At 37.2% G+C, this 25,897-nt stretch overlaps 1 protein-coding gene across 1 annotated transcript in view; it reads left to right on the top strand.

The window, feature by feature from the left end:
• Positions 1-25,897, top strand: part of KCNH7 (potassium voltage-gated channel subfamily H member 7) — a 664,682-nt gene that overhangs the window by 469,169 nt on the left and 169,616 nt on the right. Inside the window, exon 5 of the mRNA XM_069079806.1 lies at positions 2,320-2,534. Within this exon, the coding sequence (XP_068935907.1) occupies positions 2,320-2,534 (215 nt within the window). The remainder of the gene's footprint in view (positions 1-2,319; positions 2,535-25,897) is intronic.

Here is a 25,897-nt window from a genome sequence, read left to right as displayed (position 1 = left end):
AAAAAAATAAAACAACCTTCTTTTTCATTTTTTTTATCATAACCATTTCAATTGTGATGAACTGGGGAACTGGGATCAGTTATAGAAACAAAGTGAAAAGATTAACAGTGCTATGCTCCTTTTTACCCATCCCATATGAGACAACTCTATATAGCACTGTGCTGATTCATATGTATAAGAACCCTTTCAGGAGTGAATGCTAGACAGTCAGGATGACAACTGCAGCTATAGACATCCCATCAAAGAATTTCAAGCTATTTAGGGAAAAGAGAATATTTTCATGGACCACGCACCTTCCCATAAAGCCTAGTCAAGATCCTTATCAGTAGCTGAAATTTTTCTTTTGCTGTGGACTGGAAGTTTGAGGGGACTAGAAGATATTAGCCCCAAAGGAAAAAAAATGTTGTGGAAGTCACAAATCTCACAACTTGGATTGTGATGGAAGTTGTCACTGTTCTTAAATTTGGCCTTAGAAAACTACAAATAAAAATATATTTACTGTTCTTATAACATCTAATGGAAATAAATTGGTAATATGTAGTGGGAACTTCTCTAAAGACCATAAGAATGAAATTACTGTCTGAAGCCTGTCATAAGACTAGATTAATTTGGGACCATTTTCTCCTCTTATTACAATCCTTGTCACATGAATGGAAACGAGAGTCAGAATCTATATGCAAATTAGGACATTCTAGGCAATATATGCCAGGATATTGCAATAGAATACATCATGGTGACAGAACTGGCTGTCACCACGAATAAAATTCAGTAAGTGGAGAGTTGCAACTAAGAAGAAACAAATAGTTTTAGTTTAATAAACAACTCTCCTGTTAATATTTCTTAAGTCTCTCATAGTTAAATACCTTGTGATTTCCTCTGAGTTTTGTTATAAACTCATAATTTATATAGGCTTATAATTTATAGACTGTTTTTATATTTTAACATTACATCTATATAGAATTGTTTATTGTGGTCGAAAACATTTAATCTGCAAATGACTATTAGAAATTAAATAATTATGTATTAGTTAAAATGCATTCAAATGCCCCAAGTTCTGGCATAATTCTTAAAGAAATAGCTAGTAATACAAAGCAAGATATGCAGGTTCAGAATTATCCTCAATTACATGTGTTACAGTTGCATTGTGGAATTCTATGAGTGATGCCTATTCCTAAATACCATCAGGGCCATATTCTTAAATAATCCTTCCTGTCAGTTTGCTGTTAGAGAAAAAAATAACAATGGGCATGGAGAGCCTGCCTTTCCAATCAGCAAACTCCATCGGCGACATCCTGGGTAAGCAGCAAAGCACTAGGTTCCATGGCAAAGTATATGTGGCCAACACTGGAGAGAAAACAAGTGAGCCAAGGTTCTTTAACAACTTGTCTCAATGCACGAGGGGTATGAGAGAAGTCATATATGGGGCTCGCCTAAGACAAATTCCCCACGATTACAAAATCTTGTCCCCAAGATAAGAAACTATGGATAACAGCATCATCTATCTAGTTTTCTCAGATGTACAAATCCTTAAGAAGTTTCAGTCTTAAATCTGGATGAAGCTGTAACAAAAAAGGAAGAAAAAATAAATTCTACACAGAAACTAGATTTCTCCTCTAAAGGAACACCAAATATTGCACACACACCCCATCCTCTATCTCATCTGTAGTCAATCCATCCCACTAGCCCTTGGCTACTTTGGGCTAGCCCATCCTTTGAAAGATGGCATACTCTTGTCAAGGGCACTTTGAAGCCTTGCTCCATGCAAAGCTGAAAATGTGAGGTGTCCAACCAGATTATCACTTCTCAGACTCTGACTGGGGAGTAATATCAAATAAGCATCCAGGGCACAAAGGTTATGGGAAAATAAGAGGAAAGGAATACCGATCTGGCCTGGGGAAGTTGTGTATCTGGAATTTCCATAGTTGGTATATCTTTCCCATAAGCAAACCTTTAATCATATCCACAATATGCATGGATCATAATGAGAGATTCAGGAGGGCATTAGAATGTAGAATTTGACCAATAACAGCCATTTGGATTTTTCTAATTTTATTCCAACCTTTAATGAAGGAAGGGGCTAAACCTGCCATCTGCTATCTAGGTCCAGGCCCAGGGCCAAATTCTTGCCCCTGAAACATGCAGCATAAAAGATGGCAGAAAGTGACCCAAAGCCCTATATTTGGGTAATGTCATTGAATTTAGTCTTATTTGAATTAGGTATGTATGTGACATAGCTAAATAGTGTTATCATTTAGAATGATCCATTTCTTCTGTTCCTTCCTAATATCACCTACTATAAATGCTTTCTGATTTTTTTAGGGCCTTTTAATCATATCAAGTCAAGTCTACTGGGATCCACATCTGATTCTAATCTCAACAAATACAGCACCATCAACAAGATTCCTCAGCTTACTTTGAATTTTTCAGACGTTAAAACTGAAAAAAAGAACACATCCCCTCCATCTTCTGAGAAAACAATTATTGCACCCAAGGTTAAAGATCGAACACACAATGTGACAGAGAAAGTTACCCAGGTAGGTAAGCTTTACAATCAACTTCCATTGAGTCTTTTATTCTTTCTTTTCTTGCATTGCTTTGATGTGTGTGAAACATATTCCTCCCTAACACAAGATTAGCAGTAGATGCATGCCTTTTATCTATACTCCTATTTAATCTCAAAATAATGGGTGGTCTTTTTAACATCACAATAAAAGATTCTGTGTAGTGAGAGTTTATCGATTATAAAACTAAGCCAAAATAGGTTAACTAGGAATTGTTTCAGGGTATTTTCCTTTGTTTTGTTGTAGTTAATGTGACCTTTATCAAGCTTTGATATTTATTGTTTTACTAATAGAGAATTCTGTTTTAATATTATTAATTCCTCTACAGAAATCCTAGTTAACTAGACAATTGTTTTTGATCCAGACCAATTACTTCCTTATGTAGTAAACCGCCAGTCAGAGAACTTCCTCTACTCTATAGATAAATTGATGCAGATAGGCAGCAGTTTTGGAACTTGTAATCTTAGAGTTTTCTGAGTCACTGAGAAGTTAAATGATTTCCACCAGGACACTCAGTTATTACATGTTGGGACAGGTTTTGAACCCAACTGTTCCTGACTTTTAGGTCAACTCTCAATCCATTATCCACAGCAGCTCTCAATTAGAGACGTGCATACATGTGTGTATGTGTGTGAATATTATGTGTATGTATATACATATACACATATAATCATGCATATGCATATATATATATTTGCTATTGCATCTGCAACATTATAGGTACTACCAGATTTCATCAATTCAGAATGATTGGGGGAAAGTCTTGAATAATTTAGTAAAAAATAATTATACAATATTTTCTTTTAAAATAGATCTGTATATCTTCCAACTACATAGAGTCACTTGAACTGGGTGTAAAGGAGATCACAGGGCTATTTGTAGCTTCAAATAAGATAAAATAAGTGCTTTGAAAACATTATGTCACTACAAAAATGTTAGCTATTAGTAATTAACTCTTAAATTTCTACTGCACAATCGTGTGAAATCACTAGCCCACATTCTTAGGGATCACATATAACTTGTGAGTGTCTGAATATATGTGGTATGGTCAAGACCTTAAAGAAATCGAATGGTGAAGCAGAGAGAACTCATCTTGTTTTCAGCTCTTGTTAGACTTTTCTTGCCCTTAACAAAGATTTCTAAGAGTATATGCTATAGATATATGAGTATTATTTTAACCTAATGGTATTATTTATTCTACTACTTTTTGATGTGTTCAATAATTGTCTTAAACTAATAATACTATTATTATTGTTTTCTTAATCACATAAGTATTGCCATTTCTTCAAAATTCTAAAGAAGCTATTTAAAGGATTTACAATGAATTTTAAGCATTCCCAAACTGCCAACAATGGAACAGAAAATAAGAGAAAAGAGAAGGAAGTTTAAAGGAGAAAAGTTAACATGAAGTGCTAGAGGGTAGATACAAAGTAGAGAAAGTAAGAACAAATCTATAATGCAGTCATTTCTACATTTAATGCATCCTGAGTTCTTGCCTTTTTAGAATTGCTAACATTTCCTTAGTGAAGGAGCAAGGCCTTCATGGGATTTAGAGATTATCTAATTCTAATCTAACCCTTTCACTTTAAAATGATTAAATTGAAAACCAGTGAAGTTAGATGACTTTTTTAAGTTCACACAGGCTATAAGTAGCAAAGTCATCATTTGAATCTGGATCCTCTGACTTCAATTTCAGTTTTCTTCCCTTAATATTCCCATCTATGTTGCTCTCTTCTGTGATCCTGGGGCCCATGTTCTGGAAATGCTCCCTTGCATTTCATCATGGTTTCATATGACCTTTCTTAAGGGTGCAATAAAAATCATTGCCTGACAATTGTATGGCATTTGCTGTTGCTTTCACAAATGTATCTTATTTGAACCTCAGTATAAGTTTGTGAGGTAGGCAGAGCAAGGATCATTATTCCCATTTCATATATGAGAAAAGTGAGACTGAAAGAAGTTGAGAAACTTACCCATGAATCTCACATCTAGCAAGTGGCCAAACAGGGACTGGAATCCACCTCCTGAATCCTAGTTAGGTGTGGTACCATGGAAATAACAAAGAACCTGGGCTCCAAATTTGCCTGGGTTTCAATTTCCTCATCTGTAAAATGAGAATTTCACACTTGATGGACTCTGAGGTACCTTCCAGCTCTAGATTTGTGATTCTGTTCATCTGTTTTCCTCCTGTGCTGAAGCTCACACACAGTGATATTTAATTCCATATATACCACTTACTAGCTGTGTGACCCTGGGCAAGTCATTTAACTTCAATTGCCACACCCAAAAAAAGAAAAATCCATATATACACTTCTGGCTAAAAAGATCCTTAGCTGTCCTTTTTTTTTCCTCCCACTTTAATATACAGAACCAAGAACATATGAGAAGAAAGAGTTGAAAGAATGAAAAAAAAAAACCTACTTTGCTATCCACTCCATGGTGCTGAAAGTCCTCAATGGACGGGAGAATCCCCAACTATAACTACCCCAGGGGGGTGGCACAACCAAGCATAAAGCAGATTGAGTAGCTGCTTGAACTCCTGCATTCTTGAGGCTGGTTAATTTCTAGCCAACAGTGTAGGAGCATTACAGTGTTATGATCAGAGATGTGCTGGTAAATCTCTAATGCTAGCTAGGGGGCAGGGGGATGTATGTAGAATGCACTTAATGATTAACATTTTCTCCATCACTTTTGTAAGTCCAGATAATCAACAAGATGATAAATCAGTCCCTGATTTGTAGCATTTGCTAACTTCTAAGGCTTGCACTGAACATTTAACAATCAGCTCAAATCTAGACCTGGTTCTATCACATGCCTGCTTATAGAGCATCTTTTCAGTTTTTATGTTCAGACTTCACAATTATGTTACACACTATATTTTTAAATGTTGCTTTTACTGATATTTCTACATCCCTAGATTATATGTGTGATTAATTATAAGTAGTGGGAGTGTATGGGCCTGGGATTTACATGTGCATGATAGTTGAAATGTATATTACAAGAACTTCTTGGTGTTTTCTAGTATCTAACAAATAGTTGTTACCTAATAGTGATTTATATCTGGTGAGAATTCATCTGTCTTACTACAGGGAGTATAATAGGATGGATTTTTAAGAAGTTTTGGTGTAAAAGCTTATTTTCTCACTTGCAAACTTGAGTTTTATAGTAAATAACATTGATATATTGAGAATTTACTTCTCCATTTCAAAACTGCTCTGCAGAGAATCTGAGACAACAACCTAGGTTAGAAGAAGGTCTAGATCCCTAAGGGTGGGGCTACATGTGGCCTTGAGGTGGTAGGTTCCCCAACACTGGACAGAAGGGGTGGATGTCACTATCCCCCCCCTTCCCAGCATACTGACCATCTCCTGATGTAAAACAAGGCCATGTGGCCTTGAAGGCAGAAAGACATGAGGTCATGTCCCACCTCCTGTATATTTTGACTATATGATCCTGAGCCAAGTCATTTAACTTATCAGAATTGCAGGTAACAAGACCAAACTTTGAAAAGGAAGTGCCAGACTCCTTTGTTTGAAGGAGTCATTCTCTATGTTAATTAAATCATGGCTCCAGGCTCTCTCCTATCTTTTTGTGATTATAAAATATCATTATCTAGGTATCTAATAAATACATAACATACAAGATGCAGGGTCAATAAACATAAAACCCCAAGTATAATATGCAGTCCCCTTGGTGATTACTTACTCATGACAAGCCCTAAGTCCCTTGCTGACATTACCTTCTGAATTGTATAGTCTTTGAAATTCAGACTCGTATTCTATTCATCACTGCTACTTCTCTATTGCCTAGTACAATCTGCTGCATAGATAACTAAATGTTTACTGAATAAATGAATCAATTAATGAGTAATTTGTGTAGGATATCAAATTAATCCAAAGTACAATAAGACATAATTATAGATAAAAAGAAAATCAATAATTAACTATGAAGTATTATTATTGAGAGAAAATAAGACTGAAGCATATAAATAAAGAATTAGAGTATATTCATAATCATTCCCATCATAAGTGACAAATATTTATGGAGTAGCTGTTATGTGCAAGGCCATGGAGTAAGTACTTTGAATATAATGTAGTATAAGAAATGGGACCATGTCCTTAAGAGTTTTATAATCTCACTGGGAAGAAAGATAATAAAAATAATAATAACAATAAAGAGCTATACAAAGTAGCATATGTTAAGTGTCAAATAACTGGTATATACAATCATTTTTATTTGAGAATTTCGGGAAAGTACCTTGCTCATCTTTCTACTAGACTCACTAGGGGCTGAACTTAACTAGATTGCTACATATGGGCATAGCCATATATCAGAGACAAACAGCAGGCAAAAAAAAATTTATTAAGTACTTACTCTTACTTGGCCCTTCTAAGTGCCAGGGATACAAACACAAAAGAAAATAAAGGCAATCCCTGCTTCCAAGGAGTTTATATTCTAATGGGGGAAAGCAGCCTGCAAAAAGGAACTGAAAAACATGGGGGGAAAGGGAGGTACACATGAAGGCTCATAGTATCAAAACACAGAAAGTCAAAAGCAGAGAAAGGAAGGAAATGAAGGTTAACTGGTTTGAAGCTTTCCCCAAAATGGCAGCTTGAATAGGAATTCTCCAGTGGAAGAATGGGACTAGCATAGCAGAGGAATATTTAAAACAAGAATGTCACAGGAAGCATGGATATATCATGATGAGGAATCCTGAGGTACTGAGAAAAATTCCAAGGTAAGATTGCAACTGAGTCATTGTGGCAGTTTGGAAAGTCAGAGGCAAGCCAGGAGGAGAAAGGAGAGAGAATTCAACTGAAAGCTATAGTTAAAAAGCCAGGAAATGGCATGTATATAGAAAGTTAAAGTAACAAGTATTTCACCTGAAAAAAGAGTTTAGGGGGGAGGAGGATTTTTAAACACATGAGGAGAGAATGTCTTTAAACCCTTTACTAAGTTTCTATAGCTGTATTTATGAGTAAACAGGGAAGTGAGTTTACATGGCATTACAAAGGCTAAAAATAACTTCTTGAGAGTTTACAGAGCTAAGAAAATCTGAAATTAATCCTATGTAACTCTTTTAAAAAATAAAAGTAATTCCTATCCATTTAGGATGGTTTATATACATAACAGCTTTGAAGGAAGAAAAATGGACCAGGTGATCTTCCTGAGACCCTCTCCATCATTCAATTCTATTAAGTAGTAATAATAGCTAGCATTTATTTAATGCTCTAAGGCTTGCAAAGCACTTTACAATTATTATCTCATTTAATCCTTCCAACATCCCTAGAGCTAGCTGTTATTCCTACATTACAGACGAGGAAATGGAGGCAGACAGAGATGCCCAGGCTTACACAACTGCTGAGTGTTTAAGGCTGGACTTGAACTTAGGTCTTCCTGACTCCAGGGCCAGTGCTCTATCCATTGTACCACATAGGGTTTTGATAGTTTCACCCCTGATAGTTCTATCATCATTGGAGCAAGAATCCCTGATCATCTTCACTGAAATTGATGTATGACTTTTATATACCCAGAAAAATTAGAATAAATACCTGTGATGGTAAGATTAAAATGAATAAGTGTGACTATATGCATTGAATCATAGTAAAATGAATTTCATCAACCATGGTTGAAACTTACTTTTAAAGCCTTACTAAAAATCTTCTTTAAGAGGGATACTTTATCTCCTGTTATCTCCTGTTCAAGGTTACTTTCTAGTGTCTTGAGTCATTTTTAAGATTAGAAGAGCCAAAAACAATCATTTTTTTTTGTCAGTGACAAGTTAATTCATTTTCCTTTAGTCAGGAAAATGCACAACAGGTTTTAATGGCATAAGGAAGATCTTACAGAATATGGCTTACTGCTTTCCTTTGTCCTGAATATTTTGTTTTGTTTTTGTATTGTTTTGTTTTGACCTGACTTTTGTCATAATACCAGTTTACCACCTCTTTGTTAAATTGTCATTCTACTTGGTCCATTTTCCCCAAAATAATTTATTGCCTATGCTTGCTAGTAAATTAAGATGCATTGCATTGATTTTACCATATTCTCTAAGGTTTAAGATCTTATCATTTACTACTTAAGATTTATGAAGATTTTTCTTACTATTGTTATTATTTTTTATATAATTCTCTCAAAATAGGCAATTTTAACTTTAAACCAAGGAAAATCTGCAGAAATAGAAAAAATATTATGTCATCAGACATATTTAGATCTTCAAACTTACTATATGCTTAGTATGGTATTTATTCATGTGTCTTTGAGGATGAATATCATATGCTAAAAATGTCATTTCTTATCTTATTTGTTAATATTTATTCATTAAACAGTCAGATATGTATTAAGTAGATATTATGTACAAATAACTGGGCTAGGCCCTAGGGATTAAACAAAGATACATGAGACATGGGCCTGCAACTGCATGTACTCAAAAGACAACATTATTCAGTAGCCCTGGAGTTAGAAAAGTCAGTCCTGAATTCCATATTAGCCAATAACACTTGCTTCTTATGTAACTATGGGCATAATCCTCTCTAGACTTCAATTTTTGGTCCATAAATTGGAATAATGCCTGCAGAATCTACTTTGTGAGGCTTTCTATGAGGATCAAATGTCATAACCTGAATAAAGTGCTTTCAACCCTTAAAGCACTATGTAAGTGACAGCTATCAGTATCACAGGTGGAAGGGGAGATATGGCATTCACCAAATAGCCATGATCAGGTGGGATTGGAACTCTTCTTCTTGACAACAACACTTTTTCTCCTGGCTGATTGATCAGTGTCTAACAGAGCATCAAAGCACTCTGAGATCAGTTGGGTGAGTGAGAGATCACTGATAGCTTGAAAGTGGAGGACAGAGGCAGAGATAAGGTCATTGAAGGCATCTTAGAGGAAAGAGCATTTTACTTGGAAATTTAAGAATGGACAATCATAATAACTGACATTTCTATAGGGCTTTAATGCTTTTAAAATATTTCAAATATGCTAGTGAATTTGAGTCTCACAATAACCTTATGAGGTAATTAGCACACTTATTATTAGCCATACTTTACATATGAGGAAACTAATGTTCAAAGAAGTTAAATAACTCACCTATGTTCCTACCAGGTCCAGCACTCTATACATTATGCTTTACTTGCTATGTGATAAGAGAGAATATAAACAGGCAGAAAAGGGTAGGAGTTATGTCCAAGAAGACATTACAAACAAAGAAAATAGTACTAGAAAAAAAAAAGCAGGGACAGGAAGAGATGGTGTATATTTAAGGGACGTTGAATAGTCCAATTTGACTAGAGTTAAGAGGATGTGAGAGATTATAATGTGAAGGAAATATGGAAAGGTAGGTTGGAGCCAGATTGTGAAAGACATTGATTGAATAGTCATGCCAAGGAGCTTAGAAAAGGGGGGGGGGGGAGAGAGACATTGAAGGTAGCTCAGAAATAGAGTGTCAGAATAATGTTAAGCAGCACTGGGAAGGTTGAAATGAAGAGAGCATAGAGGGGAGGTGGGGAAATGAATTGGATTATTGCAATAAGTTAAGAGAGCGTTAATGAGAATATGAACTGGGATATCAGCAGTGGAAATAGGAAGGAGGAGCAGATATGAGAGATTGCAGGGACAATATAGACAGGACTTGATAAAAAGTTATAGAAAAATAAACTAATGCTCATTAACTTCACTTTTGGGAAAATACTATATTTGAAAATGCAAAATGACTATGATATGGCTAGAATCATCAACCTGTTTTGCCATCTAACTCAATTTAAACATTATACAAGCTTCAGCTGTAACAGCACAGATCATCTTGACCTGCCAGAAACAGTGATGCTCACAAAATTCTAAATTACATTTGAAATGCAATGTGAAAGTTTAAAAATGGCCCTGAACATTTCCAATTTAATTTGACATTAGTTTTTGTGTCTATTACTTTGTTGTCATTTATAGAATTCCTCAAACTGGTTTGAGTGAACCAGAAGTTTTTGTGCAATTATTCTCTCAAGCATTTTGTATTTGGTATATAAGAAGAAAGGTTGGTCAGCTTTCTCTGTTGTCTACACATGTAAAGAGAATGGAAAACTGAGTCATGTTATAAAGATAATTCAGACTAGAGTAAACAGCTTCCACTTGAAGTGCCCAGATGAGCATCCATTCATTCATTCATTCATTCTCTCTATAAACATTTATTAAGTATCTCTAGGGGATTCCAAATTTTTTTTTTTTAAGCAATCGGGGTTAAGTAACTTGTTCAAGGTTACATGGCCAGTTATTTCTGGGTGTGGTGCTGAGTATCTGAGCCCGGATTTAATCCGGGTCATCCCGACACTGGAGCCGGTGCTCTTACTCGCTGAGCCACCTGGCCACCCCTAAGCAATTGGGGTTAAGTAACTTGCTCAAGGTTACACAGCCAGGTGTTTCTGGGTGGGTGCTAAGTGTCTGAGCCCGGGATTCGATCTCCAGGTCTTCTCAACACTGGAGCCGGTGCTCTTACTCGCTGTGCTACCTGGCCGCCCTGGGGATTCCAATTTTTAAGTTAAACAAGTACCCTTCTCTCAAAGTGAGCAGATATTTTAGACTTGAATCATCTGAATCCTTAACCTTGTTTTCTACTTTTTTATGTATGTCAACATAACCTTTGGATTTGTTAATACTAAGAGAATCATTAATTATGGAATATATCAGATAATTAATTATATAAAATAAGAAAATTATTTAAATAACAAACAATTTGCCCCTCCCCCCATTTTAAAGTTGTTTTTAAGTCCATTTCATCTTGTCATGTAAGGCTTAACATCTTATCATTTAAAGTGCTTAAAATTATAAAAGGGTGGGTGAGGTTTTGTTTTTGATGCATTTCCTTTTAAAAGTAGACAAGTTCAGTCCTCATCCCAGGGACAGTTCTAATTTATTGTTTTTATTTTACAAATGCAGGTAATGGATCAATGTGATACCTAAAGATGCCTAATAGATACTGCTTTGAATGGAATTTTACTGTTGTTTAGTCACTTTTCAGTCATGTCTGACTCTTTGTGCCCCTATTTGGGGTTTTCTTAGCAAAGATATGAAAGTGGTTTGCCTTTTCCTTCTCCAGTCCATTTTATAGATGAGGAAACTGAGGTAAATAGGGTTAAATGACTTGCCCAGGGTAACACATCTAGGGAAGGGTCTGAGGCCAGATTTGAACTCAGGAAGATGAGTCTGACTCTAGAGCTGGCACTCTATCCACGGTACCATCCAGTAATTTTTTCTCCTTTTTACTCTAAGTGTTTACTATCAACATGCCAATAGAAACAACTGTTGTTATACATCTGAATAGAATTTGTTTTCTATTTGATTAAAATTTTAATTTATTAGATGGAAAATAGTCATTTTCTAGATGACAGAAGACATCAGTGTTTCATTCTAAATCCCACCTGGTGGTTCTTTCCCTTCCTTCTTTTTTCTCCATGCTCTTCTTGCTAACCATGGACCTTTTTACTCCTCTCCTGAATAGATAGATTGCCTCTGAGAACTCTTGAATTTTATCTTAAGTCACTTTTCTGTCACTCACTTTGATCAGATCTTAGACCTATGCCCTCCTATCTCTTTCCTCTTAAGACATACTCTCTGCCAGGCATATGGTGCCACTACCAATCTTCAGTAAGCATTGTCCCCTATTTGTCCCCTTTGCCAGATCTCCTTATCTCATTTCAGGACAACTAACAAATCCATATTCATTCCCCTTTTGCATAAGCACTCCATTCTCATCCACTCTGGTTCTGAACTCTAAAAGTTAGCAGTATTTGGACCAGTATAGAACTGGGAATCGTCTGGGGAGTCTTCAAAACATTTTAAGGAATATACAAATAGGAGCAGCTAGGTGGCACAGTAAATAGAGCACCAGCCCTGAAGTCAAGAGGACTTGAGTTCAAATCCGGCCCCAGACACTGAACATTTACTAGCCATGTGACCTTGGGCAAGTCAATTAAGCCCAATTGTCCTGCCTTCCTCCCTCCAAAAAGCAAAAGAAATGTGCAAATATCACCAAATGCTAATAGAGTAGCCCTCTCTGACAAGAAAAATAATAGTATTAATAGCTAGCCTTCATATAGTATTTCAAGGTTTACAAATCACTTTGCATATGTCATCTCAATGTATCCTCAAAACAACCTTGTGAAGTAGATGTTACTATTATCCCCATTTTACAGATGAGGAAACTGAGGCTAAATGTGGTTAAGCAACTCACAGCTAGTAAATACATGAGTCAGGATTTGAACTCAGGTTTTCCTGACTAGGTCTCATATCCTACCCGCTGTACCACCTAGCTGCCTCTGTACTTATTAACAACAAAGTGAGGTATAAACCTTAGTTTACCAGGTAAGGAGAGGCCCACCCAGGTTTTCCTGGTTAACAATCTTGATATTTGTTTGATGTATCTTCACACCTCAGGATTCCTCAAGGCACAGGCCAAAGTGGCCTTTATAGTATTCCACTTCTCAAAACAGGCTACATCCTGGGTCATCTCTTCCCTCACAGGAAAAGCCCCTATTTAAAAAAACAGGGAGAGGCTCTTCCAGGGCCTAAGGAGTCTTTTGGATATGTACTGAATCCCTTCCTTCCTTGATTAGCTCTAATCACATCTTGCTCAACCTCAACCAGAGATTATTCCCACTAGCCATCTCTTGCACTTTTAGGCTACTAAATAGAACGAGTAGAAATCACAACACTATGCTGATTGGCCCACTGCAAATTTATGTTATCTAATTGCAGCTGGGTCCTCACTGCAGCAAAGCAATCCTCCTCCCTAATTGATTTTCTATCCCACTCACCACAATGGCTGTTCCAAACTTATTCTCTTCTCAAGTCTCCCATCACACCCCCTACCCAATTCTCTCAGCTAAAGATCTTCACTTATCCTTGCCCCCACCCAAAAAAAAACAAATCAAAGTAATTTGCCAAGCTCATTTCTTCTTCTTCCCTCTCTTCCTCTTACACTGTACCTAACATTAACCCCCACTATCTCTTCCTTCACTCCGTTCTCTAATAAAGAAATAGCCCTTCTCATTGCTAAGATCACACCCTTTACAAAACCCTTGACCCCATCCTCTCCAGTAAAGTATTTTCTAGCAGATTGCCCTATCATCTTTCCTCTAATCTTGAATCTCTCTATTCCTTCATGCCTCCTATAAACATGACTAAGTTCCCCTTCCTTCTTTAAAGAAAAAAAAAAAGCCTCTCACTTGATTATTCCATGACTCTTCATTCTATAGTTTCCATCCCTTCTCAGTAAACCACTTTAAAAAGCCATCTACATTTGGTGCCTCTACCTTCTCTCATCTTATTCTCTTAGAAACTCTCTGCAATTTGGCTTCCACCCTCATTAAACTAAAACTGCTCTCTCCGCAGTTACCAATGACCTCTTGATTTCCAAATCCAATGCATTTTTCTCAATTCTCATCCTTTAGCTTTCTGAAGTATTTAACACTATTTGACCATCCTCTGTCCTTATGGATACTCTCAGGGTTCCTGTGACACTACTCTCTATTGGCTTTCTTTCTCTTGTCTGATTATTCCTTTTCATTCTGTTTTATATACCTTTGCCCATATCACATACATTTACTGTGGGTGATATCAAGACTGTGTTCTGGGTCCTCTTCTCTTTTTTCTCTACCCTCTCTCATCAGCAATGGGTTCAATTATCATCTCTATCCAGATGAATCCCAGATCCATCTATCCCTAGTCTCTCTGCTTAGCTCCCACTCTGAATCACCAACTGCCTATTATTCATTTTAAACTGAAGTGTCCCATAGGCATCTTAAATGTATCATATTCAAAACAGAAATTACATTTTCCCAAAAACCTACCCTTCTTCAGAACTTCACTAGTACTATTGAGAGTACCACTATCCTGCGGCCCAAGTTAGAAATCTAACTGTCATCCTAGAGTCCCCACTATCACTCAGCCCCATGTAACCTATCACTTTAGTCTCCTTTTCCTCATTCACACAGCCATCACTCTGGTTCACTTCCTTCCTCGTCTCTTGTGTATATTATTGCTCTAGTTTTCTCATTGACTGCCTTACATATCTCTCCAATACACAGTGACCAAAATGACCTGAGAATTCAGGTTTTTACTTATTGAAAAAATAAAATATGATTGGAAAAATAAAATCATTTTAGTAGCTACATGGAGGGGAGTAGAGAGATACTTGAGGCAATGAGACCAATTAGTAAGCTATTGCAATAGATTAGGTGTGACAAGTGAGGAGGGCCTGAACTAGGGTGAAAGATGGGGACATAAATGAAAGATATTGTGAAGGTTAAAAACAGTAAGATTTGGCAACTAATTGAGTATGTGGTGTGTGTAACAATGAGGCATCTAGGGTGACACCATTGTGAACCTGGATGACAGCGAGTATAGTGGTGTCCTTGATTGTAATAGTGAAGTTTGGAAGAGGGTAGGATTTGAAGAGAAAGATGGTGAGTTCTGTTCTGGACATTGAGTTTGAGGTGCTCATGGGACATTAGGTTCAAGTTTTCCAAAACGTAATTGGTGATGTGAAACTAAAGCTCATAAAAGAGACTATGACTGACTGCATTGAACTGGGAATCATCTTATAGAGATAATAACTGAACCAATTGGAGTAGATGAGACCAATAAAGTGATACTGAAAAAAAGAGAAAGAACTCAAGACTGAACATTGAGGTATACCCCCCAGTTAGTGAACGGGATATGGATGAAGATCCGGGCAGGAAGAGAAAAAAAAGAGAATCAGGGTCAGGAAGACCCAGAGAGCAGGGAGATCCAGAAGGAGTGGATGGTCAATAATATCAAATGAGAGAAGTCAAGAAGTGTGAGGATTGAAAAAAGTTAATCGATTCAGCAATTAGACACTGGTGAATTTGGAGAGAACACTTTAATTTGAACTTTAATATCTATTTGACTTCATTACTAGTTAACTGGAAAGGCAGCATGACCTAGTGGATAAAGAATGCACCTCAGAGCCAAGAAGTATTATATTCAAAGCTTGTATCTGACCCACATTGTCTGTAGTGACCCCAAGCAATTCACTAACCCTCTCACTGCTCTCAGAAACTCTCTAAAGTTATACATTAAATAAAAGGTGCATTGATAGAAGGAGTTTCCTCATCTGGGATTTCCCATACCATTAATTCACAGGTCCTATTTCTAATAATCAGACAGTGGCAAATAAACCATGAAAATAAATGAAACTTCTGACAACGTACAGTATTTCATCACACCGCTGAAGCTGAACTGAATAATGATTTGCACACATTTGCTTTTTGGTAGATTTGATGATGGAGGATAGTATGAGACATTTTATGACAAGATCAAGGTATAAGAAAGAGTTTCTGAACCTGCTGAAACATATCTCTTTGCTTTATTCTTGGCTATGTGCTCAAGGTTGAAATGTTCATGTGTTAGAAGATACATACGGGGGAAGATATAGGAGAGAACAGATTGGAGGAGGGGATATTCAGTGGGATCACTGTTTTGGGGTGGTAGGTAGGGGAAAATGGGGAGCAAATTTGTAACTCAAAATCTTGTGGTAATGAATGATGCAAACTAAAAAATTTTTTAAAAACTAAAAAAAAAGGAGATAGAATTAAGTGCTTTTTGGAACATACCAGATGCATCTGTATGTGTATCTAATGTGAATATGAGGGCTTAGCACTCAGAAAACAAAACAAAACACTGTAACTGTATAAGGAACTTCCAGGGTTGATACCTAGTTTCTATACACTACTATAGCTATTACTAGGAAGGAGGCAATTTGGTCAGTTGGATAGAATTTTGGCTTGGAGTAAGAAAGACCTGGGTTCAAAACTAGCCTCTGATAATTATCTAGCTCTGTGACCATGGAAAAGTCATTTTAAAGTTGATGTGCCTTTGAAAAATCCCAAGGATGGAGCTATTAGCCCATTGTTGAGTTGGATTTGGTTAGAAGGAGTTTCCATATTGTGAGTTCCCTACACTGACAAATCCTTCAGCTATCCTAGCTAATGCTTGGTTTACATTAAATTGAATTAATGATTTACAACTCAACAAGGTCCTTCTGGGTATTAAAAAGATAGGGATGAGAAGGATTTCATGCTATTTTAGACAGCCAGAATATATTGCTGAGATGATCCGTATGTTTCTTCTTTGTTTAAGTTATAATAGTATTTCTGAGAATATCTCTTGTTGGATTGTCTTTAGAAATGATGTGTTTGGATGCCTACCACGAAATGATGTGTTTGGATGCCTACCACCAAGTTTAAAAAATTACGGTGGATCGGGTAGAAATTTTGCATATTCCTTGAGTGGCTGCCTCTCCCCTTAGAGACAGCTTGTTTTATTCTGTGACTCTTGAAAGACCTTTTTTTTTTAAGTTAAGAGAAACCAGGAGAGAAACAGATGCTTTCATTCCTATTTCATTTCCATTCTGTGAACCTCTCCAGTACATCAAGCTGCCAAGAAAAGAATTATTATATAACCTGCAGATGAATTGAAGCCTGAACTGACAGTAGTTTCCCCTGGATTCTTCTCTTTTAATAGATTGTGAAGCTTCCCATGATCAGTAGGTACCTTAGCAGTTGTGTCAGACTTTTCATTCCAACAACTTAAAAATGTCTCTGTCAAAGTTGGTTACTCCACTCCTCCAAATAAAATATCCATCCACATTCCCCAAGGTTAAGTTATTCTTTCCTTTTATTATGTGTTTCTGTAGGCTTTCTTAGGATTATAAATTATAGAGAAGATGCATTGATAAAGGGACTTTCCTCACCCAGGAGTTCCCTATGCCACTGAAATCACTATTCTGATCCCTATCACTTTCTTAGCATTATAGATTCATAGATTTAGTGTAGGCAAGAACTTGTAGGCAAATAATTTTGTTACACATAAGGAAACTGAGAGCTGAGAAAGTTGGGTAACTTGTCCAAGACCACACAAGTAGTAGAAAACAGAGGCAGATCCAGGTCCTTTGACTCTAAATACAATGCTCTTTCCTTTCTACCACACTGCCTCCTCTATTTAGCTATATGACTTGATATTCTTCAAAACTTAGTTGCCTTAAAATTTTTATCTTTGTTCTTCATATCTTCTGATAGTCTTCACCAAAAAATCTCTCCTTTCATGACAACAGGTTCAAAAGTATATATCAGGGCAGGAGGCCAGGAAATCTTTCTAAGAACACAAAGAAAAGAGAAAAAATAACATTGGTCTCCTGTTCTTTAAAAAGTGACTCTTATTGTTAAAAGAAAAAGGGGGGAAGGAGGGACTTTAATTGCTGTTGATTCCATTCAACAAGATTCAGAGAATATTTATTACCTTCCTACTTTATGAAGAAGATTATGTTAACTACTACCAGATATTTAAAGTTGGTGCCTGCTTGGAGCTAAATCCAAGAAGATAAAATTGAAAAGGGATAAATGTAAAGTCTTAAACATGGTTTCAAAAATCAACCTTGAAAGTACAGGAAGGTGATTCAACTGAAGATCTGAGGGTTTTAGCAGACTGCAAGTTCAGTAGGAGCCAGTAACATGATGTTACCTTCACAAAAGCTAATACGATCTTGGACTACTTTAAGAAAGGTAGAACTGCCAGAGATGAAATGATAGTCCTTCTCTACTCTGCCCTGGTCAGACTATTTCCAGGCTATCTGGGTAACACAGATGACCACACAATGAACACACAAGATCAGTGATAAACTGGAAATAATCATGAGGAAGCAACTAGTGCAGTTAATGACTTTGAGTCTGCGTCATATGAGAGTTGGTTGAAGGAACTGAGAATGTTTAGCAGAATAAAAGTCCCAGGAAGAAACAATAGATGTCTTCAAAAGACATGCAAGAAAGGCTTTAATTTGTTCTGCTTAGGTCAAGAGAACACTATCAGAAGCAGTTTGATTTTAAAATTGGCAGAGACAAATTTAGGGGATTCCTCCTAATAATTAGTCTTGTCCCAACGTGGAATAGGCTACCACTCCCCTTATTGGATGCCTTTAATATATACTGTTATAATCAAAGACTAGATGAGCATTACTTGGTGTTTTATAGTGGGGATTCCTTTTTGAGTGTTGTTGGAATAATCAGTCAACAAGTATTTATAGAGACAACTATGTGCCAGGCAGTGTGCTAAAACCTTCTCTCAAAAAAGAATGGGACAGAAATTATATAAATATCTATGTACATAAAAGACATGTAAAGTGAAAATGGAATGTAATCTCAGAGAGATGGGACTTGTAGGAAAGATCTTCTGCAGAAGGAGTTGAGCTGAATCTTGAAAGAAGCCCTGGAAACAAGGAATTGTGATGAGGAGGGATGGGGTTTTCTGGTAAAGATACTGGAATGGGGGAGTAGGAGGGTGGCTAGGTGGTGCAGTGAATAGAGCACCAGCCCTGGAGTGAGGAGAACCTGAGTTCAAATCCAGATTCAGACATTTAACACAAAGCTAGCCATGTGACCTTGAGCAAGTCACTTAACTCCAATTGCCCAATTTTCCCCCTCCAAAAAAAAGATACTGTAATGGTTTGCCATTTCCTTCTCCAGCTCATTTTATAGACAAGGAAACTGAAGCAAACAAGGTTAAGTGACTTGCCCAGGGTCGCACAGCTAGTAAGTGTCTGAGGCCAGATTTGAACTCAGGAAGATGATTCTTCCTTACTCAAGGCCCAACACTGTTCACTGTGCCACCTAGCTGCCCAAGAGATCATTGGTAACTTTCAAAATAGCAATTACAATTGAATAATGAAGTTCAAAGCCAGTATCTAGCAAGTTTTTAGAAGTATATAAGAAGCAAGGAAGTAGAGGCACTTATTGTGGACAGCTTTCTCAAGAGACTCAGCTAAGAGATGGAGAAATATAGAATGATGGTATGGATAGTTTGGCCAAGTAAAAGTTTGTTTTTTTTTTAAAGATGGGAACATGATGGAAGTGTTGTAGACAGTCAGAAAGGAGCTAGTAGATAGGGTTGAAGTTAAGGATTAGAAAGAGCATGAGGATGAGAGTGGGGGCAATCTACTGGAAAAGATGGGAAGAGATAAGGGCAAGGGTATGTTTAGAGGGGTTTTCTCTAGCAAGGAGGATGACAACCTCCTCATGAGAGAAGAGGAAGAGGAGGATTTCTGAGTCATGTGAAAAGAGGGAAGAAGAGGAAACTTGACAAAGGTGTGGCAAAGTTGTCCCTAACTCTCAGGTCTGTGATTCTTTGATGATATGATCTCTGATTCAATGGAGCTTGCAGAATGATAGGGAGCTATGCCACAGATATAAATAACTATAATATAAATTATTACACAACAAGTTCATTAGAGAGATGCACCATAAGTTTTATTGTATATGAGTTAGAAGAGAGAAAAAGTCATTTACAAATGAGAGAATGCCAGAGGAAGGCATTTGAGTTGGTTGTTAAAGTATGATAGGAATTAAAGGAGAGATGGAACACTGTTGAGAGAATGTTGCAAGAGTAGGGAATAGTGTGAACCAAAGCATGAAGACAATATTAAAAAAGGAATAAGAAAAAAACCTCTAAAAGACTTAAGAATTCTGGTCAATGTAATGACCAACCATGATTTCAGAGTAATGATGGTGAACATGATACCTGCTTCTTGACAAAAGGGTGATAGACTCAGGATCAAGAATAAGACATATCTTTTTAGACATGAATAATGTAGGAATCTGTTTCCTTAATTATACATATTCATTAGAATGGGTTTGTTTTCCTTTCCAATTGGGGAGAGGGGAAGTGGGAAAAAGAGGAGGAATTTGGGAGGTACTTCTAAGAAAGATGAAAAGAAAACAGAAGGAAGACCCAAAGAAACACAAACAGGCAAGACAGCTTTGAGGTTTTTGGGGTTTTTTTTTTTGCTTTTTGGAGGGGGGAAGGCAGGGAAATTGGGGCTAAGTGACTTGCCCAAGGTCCCATGGTTAGTAAGTGTTAAGTGTCTGAGGCCCAATCAGCTTTGAAATTTTAATTGAATATATATAAAAAGAAAATAAAGCTGCACACAATGGATTTGCAGTTTCATGAACATCATCAGCAGTGTGTGTGTATATATATATATATATATACATATATAATCACTTTATTTTTTTCTTATTTTTTAAGTTTTTATTTCTTACATCGCTGTAGTATCCCATGTGTTCCTCCCCTTCCCTGACAGCCAATCCATATGACAAATAGTATTTTTAGAGAAAAAAAGTCAGTACAACTGATAGCTATATTTTAAAAGTGTGAAAGCATGCAACATATAACACCTGGCCCCCACCTCCACAAAGGGCATAGTTTGGGATGTCTTCTTAAATATTTTAATTCAAGTCTCCCTTAATCTTTATAATTTTGTTACATTTATTTTTTATTTCTTTTGTTGTGTCATTTTTTCCATTTGCATTGGTGTACTAGTGACTATGTATATTGCTTTCTTGTCTGTTACTTCATTCACTCTGCATCAATTCATATAGATGTTTCCACACTTCTTTGTGTTTGTCACACTCACCCTTTGTCACAGCACAGTAGTATTCCATTGCACACATATACCACAATTTGTTTAACCATTCCCCAAATGGTAGACATTTACTTTGTTTCTAATTCTTAGCTACCACAAAAAATACTACTAAAAATATTTCAGATTATATGAGGACTTTCTTCTCATCAGTGGCTTCCTTAGGATTTATAAGCCTAGTCATGAAATCTCTGGTTCAAAGATTATGGACATTTTAGTCACCTTATTTGCATAATTCCAAATTGTTTTCCAAAACAGCTGTACCAATTCACAATTCCACCAAAAATGTACTAGTGTGCTTATCTTTCTACAGCCCCTCCAACATTGACTATTGCCATTTTTGTTATTTTCGCCAATTGGCAGGGTATGAGGTGAAGCCTCAGGGTTGTTTTGATTTCCATTTCTCTTACTATTAATGATTCGGAGACTTTTTTCATGCAGTTATGAGGAAATGTTCACTCAGTATTTGATATTTGTCAAGTTCAGAAAATAAACAAAAGCATGGAGGCAGGAAGTATGCAATATATCCAGAGGGTAAATTCTCCAGTCTAGCTAGAGTCAAACTCAGACATACCATTGAGTAGTTTTTGATAGAGGACTTATATAACTAGATCTATTCATATGCAAAACAGATCTCCCAGAGGTGCTAGAAATGGCTTGGAAAGGAGTAAAAGCAGAAAGGCCTATTAGGAGACAGTTGTAGTGTCCAAGCAGATGCTCATGAGGACCTATTTTTGGACACTGACAGTGGAAATAAAGAGGAAAAAGACCTATGAGAGTGGCAGTTCAGTATTATATAGTTTCTTTTACATTCTATACAAAAGTCTAAATTCAAAGTAAAAAAACCATCCTGACATAAAAAAAGACCTAACAATCATGTGAAGATATTGCAGAAGCCAGGGGAAGAATCAGTATGGTTTAGTACTTAAAGGACACAAAGTCAGGGAGACCTACCTGGATTTACATCTTCTCTCTGACATGTCCTGGATGTTTGACTGTGAGTGAGTCTCTTAACTTCTCTGAGCCTAAGTTTATATATCTGTAGCTTCTTAAGGGCCCTTCCAGCTCTAAATCTGTGATATTATTCTGAAATTTGATTCAATCAAAGCTACTAATTATTAGCAACTCTCCTGAAGAATTTTATATGTGAAGAGGTAAAAATTCAGTTCAAAATGAAGCCTACATAACTAATAATAATAACTAGCATTTATATAGTACTTTAAGGCTTGTGAAGAGTTTTACAAATATCTCATTTTAACCTCAAAACAACCCTGAGAGGTAGATACTATTATTCCCATTTTATGGGAAACACAGTTGAGATTAAGTGACTTGCCCAGGGTCACCCACCTGAAATGGCTAAGGCTAGATTTGAACTCACATCTTCATGACTCCAAGTTCAGTGCTCTATAGATTGCATGACTCAGATGCCTACCATGGGTGGATTTAAATGAACTTATACATTCCAAGTCAAAATTCCGTTAAGGCACCTCTACCCCCCCTTCTTAGCCTGGCATGAGTTAAACCCTGACTGTGCCAATGAAGAGTAATACTGACACCAAGGGCATAATAATATACTTAAAGAATTATGTATGTAATCATTTTCATCAGCTTCAACCATTGGGTTCAAAAACAGAATGTTTCCTGATCACTACAACTCCAGTGATTTCAGGTGCTACAGGTGAAAATCAACCTGCCAATAACTTTGGCATAATTACATTATGCTGACATTTGGCAACCAGCTGTTCCAGAATCCCTTCCTATACCCTGGAAAATCTGTAATTTGTCTTGGCTCAGATACTGGAAAACATTTCTTGATTGGGCTGCAAATGTTAGAATACCTTATTTTGTCCTTTTTTTTTCAGTTTCCCAAAATGTTCTAGTTATTGAAAATGGCAGAAACAAATCAAATTTTCTGTGCTTTGGCTGGAGCACATGACATGCGCTACTTAAGCCATTGTCTTTGAGTTGGTTTCAACCAGTGAAACAAATAGGACTGACAAGTAAGGTTTGAAATAAGAGCCTGGAAATATGATTCACAGCCCTAAGACAGAACAGAATTCAGAACTTAAAAAAATTAGCCCATTTGATGTGCTATTGTCAAAAAGAATAAACTTCCAAATGTGTTCTTTGGAAACTGGTGCTTTCTTAAATATCATAATCATAATGACAACATTTACATCGCGTTTACTCTGTTCCAGGAACTGTGCTAAGTTCTTTACAATTATTATTTCATTGGATCATCACAACCCTGGGAGGTAGGTGTTACTATTATCTCTATTTTACAAGTGAGGAAACTGAGACAAACAGAAGTTAAGTGACTTGCCCAGGGTCACAAGACTAGTATGTATCTGAAACCAGATTTGAACTCAGTTCTTCCTGACTCCAGGCCTAGTGATCTATTCACTCCTATACCAAGGCCCCTGTAATTGGGACCCCACTCTGTCTAGCCAACCATTTCCCACTACTCCTCTACATGAACACTCAGCTCTAGTCAGGCTGAGTTGGGTAATGTCACCATCCCATACTCAATCATCAGCCTGTGTCTTCCCCCAACTATTATTTTTGCCCTGACTGTAGTGTTCTCTCTCTACTTGTCCAGGTCTAACCAATGACGCTGGTCCCCACACTGAAACTCTTTGGTTCTTTGGCTTAAATACTAACTTACTTAAGCATAAAAGGAAGTCCAATGTCTATCAATGGCATTCTACTTGAACTATCAGCTAGCCTTATCAGTTTCTCCCTGGAACATACACAAGATAGCTCTTCTCTAAGAGACTCTAGTATTTCTGCTAGTCACAAGAAGGGTAAAACCCAAAACCCTGCTACTAAGCTCCCAAGAAAGCAGTAACACTAAATAACTTGTATTGATCCCTCACTGGGCAGGACTAAAATTAAACTAAGGGATGAAATAGAATTTTACTCAAAATATTAAAATACAAAATCTGGCTACCTAGTTCATTGCCCTCACCCTAACTGGATTCCACTGCGTAAAACCATTTCCCACAACATTCAAAAATTTAGAGGCTCAGCATGTTATGATCACATAGTTTATTGTATGTAGGAAGAAAAAGTAAAATAGAGTCTTTTATGTGGAGACAGTTGCCTACAATCATTTCTAATGTTTGTTATGGGAGTTTCCCAGCCTGGGTTCCATGAATACCAGGGAGAATTTTACTCACCATGAGGTATGCAACACTGGGGAGGGGGACAAGAAGTGAATAGTCAGATCAAAAGGAAAATAAGTTTCTTAGAGCTCTAAGGAAGCCCTCTTGGACTAGAAGCATTCATTTTCTTAAGTTAGAGTACAGCTTGGGTTTTTACAGCTTTTTAAGCCCACTTGGAGTACATAGCCAATTGTCAGCGGTGGAAATGGGAGAAGTGTGCCTTGTCACTTGAATTGCTAAAGGTTAGGTTTGTTCCTGTATGGAACACATCTCTCTGTGGTTAGTTTTATCAGAAGTCTCCTATGTTAGCAAGAAATGGTGGAGGCCTCCTTTAAAACAGAATCACTCTTCTTGATCCTATTGTTAAATGAGAGAAAAATGAAGGTCTCCATTCATACATCCCCATCTGCTCCTTTGTTCATAGAGGCCCCCTTATCTCCCTTATCTGGGCAAAAACATTTTCCCTAAAACTCATAACACTCATGTTTATCCTCCTTCACAACCTCCTCCCAGATGTCCTCCCTCATCTTTGATCCTGGCTGAAGGAAATCCTGAACACATACTCAATACTTGTAGAAAAGGAATAGACAAAGAGAATTAGCTCCTTCTCTCAGGATTATGGAGTAAAAGGAAAAAAAGGTACCTAAGATGGTGAGAAGCTTCCACTTTCACACTTAGACTCCGAGACAGCCTCTTCAGGGATGTCACTAGGAAGGGCCTTCTTCCCATATTCACCTGCCCTTCCTGAGGACCAGTGATAAAGCACCCTTCCTTCATCTCAACAGCAATGACAGACTAGGGGAAGAGTATGTTGCCCTGGCTATCAGACAGTCATAACATTCAGTTTTGCTTAACTTTATTGCTGGCATTGTTATAATAAAGGTTCCCTTTATGGGGGGAGTGGCTATGATATAAAAAGCTAATACAGCAATAAGCTATTTTTAAATGAAGGAACTTGTGTCTACTCATCTCCTTTAAGGATACCTAGGTCCATGACTCACTAGACAGGTGGAGGTGACTGAAGCGATGACTCCACAGAATAAGCATCCCTCCTTTGAGGCTGAGGATAGGTCCACGTTGAGGACATCAGCAGCCCCATCAAATGGGAAATCTGGTGCCTACAGTGAAACCTAACCAAGAAGTCAAGAGAACACGTCTTGCTTCCGACTGGTGGAGCCACAGCTATGGCAACCTTCCTGGGCCCATTGTCCCTTTTTTGTCCTTTGAGGTGAACAATGCAGGGACAGTGACAACCACAAGAAATGCTATGACAACCATAAGAAATGGGTGCCTGTCTCCACCTTATGCCCTTCTCCTGCAAGGATGTCAGAGCAGGTCTTGCCAATAATGAAAATAAGCATCCAAATGTAAAATTCACAATCACAGAAAACAAAGGGGAGCTCAGTGAGAGTGCCCAAATGTGCTTGTAAGGTAACACCATAGCAGCTGGAACCAGCCCTTTTTGGGTGTATCATCAGAGGCCACCTCTGCAGACAAGGCAAAGAGAGCTTTATTCCACCCAAAACCAGGCCAGGGAAAACCAGCCTCTCCATCTTATCAGCTCAAAGGAATTCACAGTGACCATCAGTCCCATGGTACCATGCCTGGGGCTAGAGGTAGTATTCACACTGTTCCATATGTTTCCTGGTCACCTAAACTTTTGTCATCTCTTTCCAGATAATTACATACT

Source organism: Petaurus breviceps, unplaced genomic scaffold (assembly GCF_028583685.1).
Source record: "Petaurus breviceps papuanus isolate PSGF00001 unplaced genomic scaffold, PetGlider_PUasm1.0 91133, whole genome shotgun sequence".
Taxonomy (NCBI): Eukaryota; Metazoa; Chordata; class Mammalia; order Diprotodontia; family Petauridae; genus Petaurus; species Petaurus breviceps.
This window is presented reverse-complemented; position numbering and strand designations above follow the sequence as displayed.